Below are 3,336 nucleotides of genomic sequence, written 5' to 3'. Positions count from 1 at the left end.
ATCACAAGAGCTGTAATGTTTTAATAAAGGTAAGATGTGTGACAAACAGCGTTATAATGAAGTGCTGCTGATCAGAGACCCCCAAATGTTTGAAAAATGATCATTCCCTCATTATTGTCACAATATCTGTCCAGATAATCGCAGTACGATGTTTTTACCTGTCAGCCCTCTTTCATTTCATTTCATTTCATTCACTTAAAAATAAGTAAACAGAATCACATACACTTGAACGTCGCTATAGTTCTTCTACTTGTTAAGTTTCTCCTGATAAATAGTTATTTATTGTTGGGGCGTCTGTCTCCGTTCAGCTGTTTCTGCCTCTTCAGACGCACAAACTGACGATTGTGTTCAAACTGACTGAGTCAACAGAAGAAACCGACATTACGCTGCCTTCATGGTGCTGTGGGAAATATCAGGATCCTGTGAGATGTATAACGAGTCCGGATTTGATCTCATGAAGTTTAGTGTGAGTGATGTTTCCACAGTTTCCCACCGCACCGAAACCGTCGGCTGTGGCATGTTGAAGAGAACACATACACTACACGATGTGGGCCGAGTTAGAAATCATTAAAAACATCCTAAAAATAGCTTTTTCCTGTTTACATTTCACAGCGAACATTTAAACTGTATCACGTGACGAGGGGAAACATAAATCTGGGACATGGTGGCGATAACAAAGCCTTAATGTAGACCTGGTTTGACTCTTACTCTCTCCCCTTTCCATCGCAGTGCACCAATAAAAGTAATCCGGTCAAACACAACAGTCCTGTATGAAACTGAAGGCTGTATTGATCAGGTTCTGTTGAAATAGTGTGATTCAGAGGTTTTGATTCATCTTTATCATCGTGTTTGTGTGTGCAGAGGATTTGTGTTTGTGTGCGTTTACCTCTCGCTTACAAGCATTATGTAACCTTTTTTACGATATGCATATTTCACGAGCTGTCAAACACAATTTGTGAGCGCGCCGCTGTTACATGGAGTGTGTTGTTTTTGTGTGTGAGATTATAAAATGGGATCAGTCCAGTGAAGTGTCTGAGGAGCAGCTTCATTATGGAACCGGATGAACGTTTTCTAAAGATGTGTTCTGGTTTTGACTCCACGTAAGCTGCTTCTTCGTACTCGCTCTGCCAGTTTATTATCACTTTCACAAGATTAGCATGGTGATGACTTGTTCACTAATGCTGTATTTGTGCTCCTCTCCTTCTCCCCCTCCTCCTCTCCTCTCTCCTCTCTCCTCCTCCTATTTCTATTTCTCCTCTCTTTTCCTCCTCCTCCTTTTCCTCCTCCTCTCTTTTCCTCCTCCTCCTCCTCCTCCTCCTCCTCCTCCTCCTCCTCCTCCTCCTTCTAATTCTCCTTCAGGTGAAATAGATCGATGTCTGAAAAAAGTAGCGGAAGGAGTCGAACAGTTTGAAGACATTTGGCAAAAGGTAAGAAAGGCCACTGGGACTCTGAATCGATATTATATATAATAATAATTATATTTCAGAGGTTATTGTTGAGGTTTACTGTAACAAAATATAAAAATATTCACTTTAAAATGGGTTAAAAACAGAAAATACTCACATTTTAGAAGCTGGAGCCAGAGGACAGTAAAGTATCAGGAAGTTGCAAATATTTCCAAGGTGACGTCTTCAAATGTCCTCTGTCCAAAACCTCAAACGTTCACAACTAAGAAGCTGGAACTGGAGAATTTGTGCATGAGAAAAACTCAAAATCGATTATCAACTAAGCAATTAATTGATTAACTGTTTCAGCTATAACTGGCATTAGTTCTGTTCTGATTGCTGCTACATTTATCTGCCACTGACCAACATTTAGAACAGTTTATTCTCCTGCATTAGTTTCATTTCTTGCCCTGGCTGCTCCCGAGTTTAACGTCACTAACTTCTGTTAGCTGGGACGAAGGCTTCTGGCGCCATAAAATCCATCTACCATCCCTACGGCACGATGTACAAAAGTCAGCATAATAAAGATAATAATAACGCACAGATAATAAAGTGAGTGAATTCAGCAGTTATTAAAAGTTGGCCCTGAGCTCGCAGCAGCGCAGTGTGTCGATCTGTTCTGCTAATAAAGAGGCAGAAGGTTGTCAGTGCTTTACTTAACAAAGATCCCAGTTGCCCTTTTTCCTTCCTTATATCTCGTATTCATTATGTTCCTGTGGTTGTCTTTGCCAGACTTTTATGCTGATTACTAGGAGTCCATCTGACTTTCCAGAGGCTGTTATTTACCCCATAAATCTTCCTGTTCTATTTGTATTACTTTTATTGTCTTTCTAGCTCATTTTATAATCCATTTTGTCTCGATGTGATAGTATTACCTTTGCTGCTGCAGCAAGTTTAATCTCCCCACAGAGATCAATAGTTGTCCTAAAATGAATTGGTAGCACAAAGATAAAACAAATGACTGAATTCAAACTTGAAAAGTATGAACAGGTGACACTTTTCCCAAGTTATTCAAGTGTATGTGTATATAATGAGGGTGTGCACTGTATTATTTTGGGCCAGAACTTGCTTTGACCCCTCTGTTTCTCTTTCTCTGCAGCTTCACAATGCAGCAAACGCAAACCAGAAGGAGAAATATGAAGCAGACCTCAAGAAAGAGATTAAAAAGCTACAGGTAAATGCAGAAAATATGGCTCATATGTGAGAGTTGAAGTCCCCAAGATCCTGAAACTAGTCTGCCAACTTTCTTAAAATACACTACTACAGCCGCAAGAACACTGGGAAAGCACCCAAACACTGTCAGAGAGATTTATCTGTAAATATCATCTACACTATTGTGTTACAGCGGTTGTTGTTGTTATTTTCACACGTCCTGTGATCTGCAGGAATTTCGAAACCTGATGAGATACAGAGACACTGTACCACTGAAACTCCACCAGCTTTATACCGACTGCTTTACCTCCTACATGTGATAAAAACCTACACAATAGTTCTGTCGACAGTCGTACGGCGGTGGCAAGTGATACGACAAGATAAGATTGTTAAATGCTGCGTTTACCCCACTTGATACTGAACTCAGACATTTCAGAAATCATTTATGGTTAATCAGCTTAGGGTTTATTTGCCTTCGGCCTTTCAGCACTATGCTCCCATATAAATCTTATTTTGCACGTTCTAGAGCTGCTCTCACCTTGGGTCCCGGTTTCTAAATGTTTGCAGGCCTCCACAGCAGGACATTCAGGACTGCTCCTAATAGTTTTGAGTATTTTATGTCAGTTTATGTTGCTTATACAACTATTTTAAAATGTTTTGCTTTGAAAAGGAAGCAATGTTAAAGTTGTTCTTGATCTTTTTATCTGTTTTTAAGTTCTGATTCCTTCATATATTGTAT

The 3,336-nt window shown here is 39.8% G+C and overlaps 1 protein-coding gene across 1 annotated transcript in view; it reads left to right on the top strand.

Moving 5' to 3' along the window:
• The window catches only part of cnot3b (CCR4-NOT transcription complex, subunit 3b), a gene marked incomplete in the record, with an annotated part of 25,853 nt that overhangs the window by 3,240 nt on the left and 19,277 nt on the right, over window positions 1-3,336 (top strand). Inside the window, 2 exon segments of the mRNA XM_035681262.1 lie at window positions 1,360-1,427; window positions 2,545-2,619. Of these exon segments, the coding sequence (XP_035537155.1) occupies window positions 1,360-1,427; window positions 2,545-2,619 (143 nt within the window).

The sequence above is a fragment of the Morone saxatilis genome, unplaced genomic scaffold (assembly GCF_004916995.1).
Source record: "Morone saxatilis isolate NCDOM2014 unplaced genomic scaffold, NCSU_SB_2.0 Contig9, whole genome shotgun sequence".
NCBI lineage: Eukaryota > Metazoa > Chordata > Actinopteri > Moronidae > Morone > Morone saxatilis.
The sequence above is the reverse complement of the archived record's forward strand: the minus strand, read 5'-3'. Positions and strand labels throughout refer to the sequence as shown.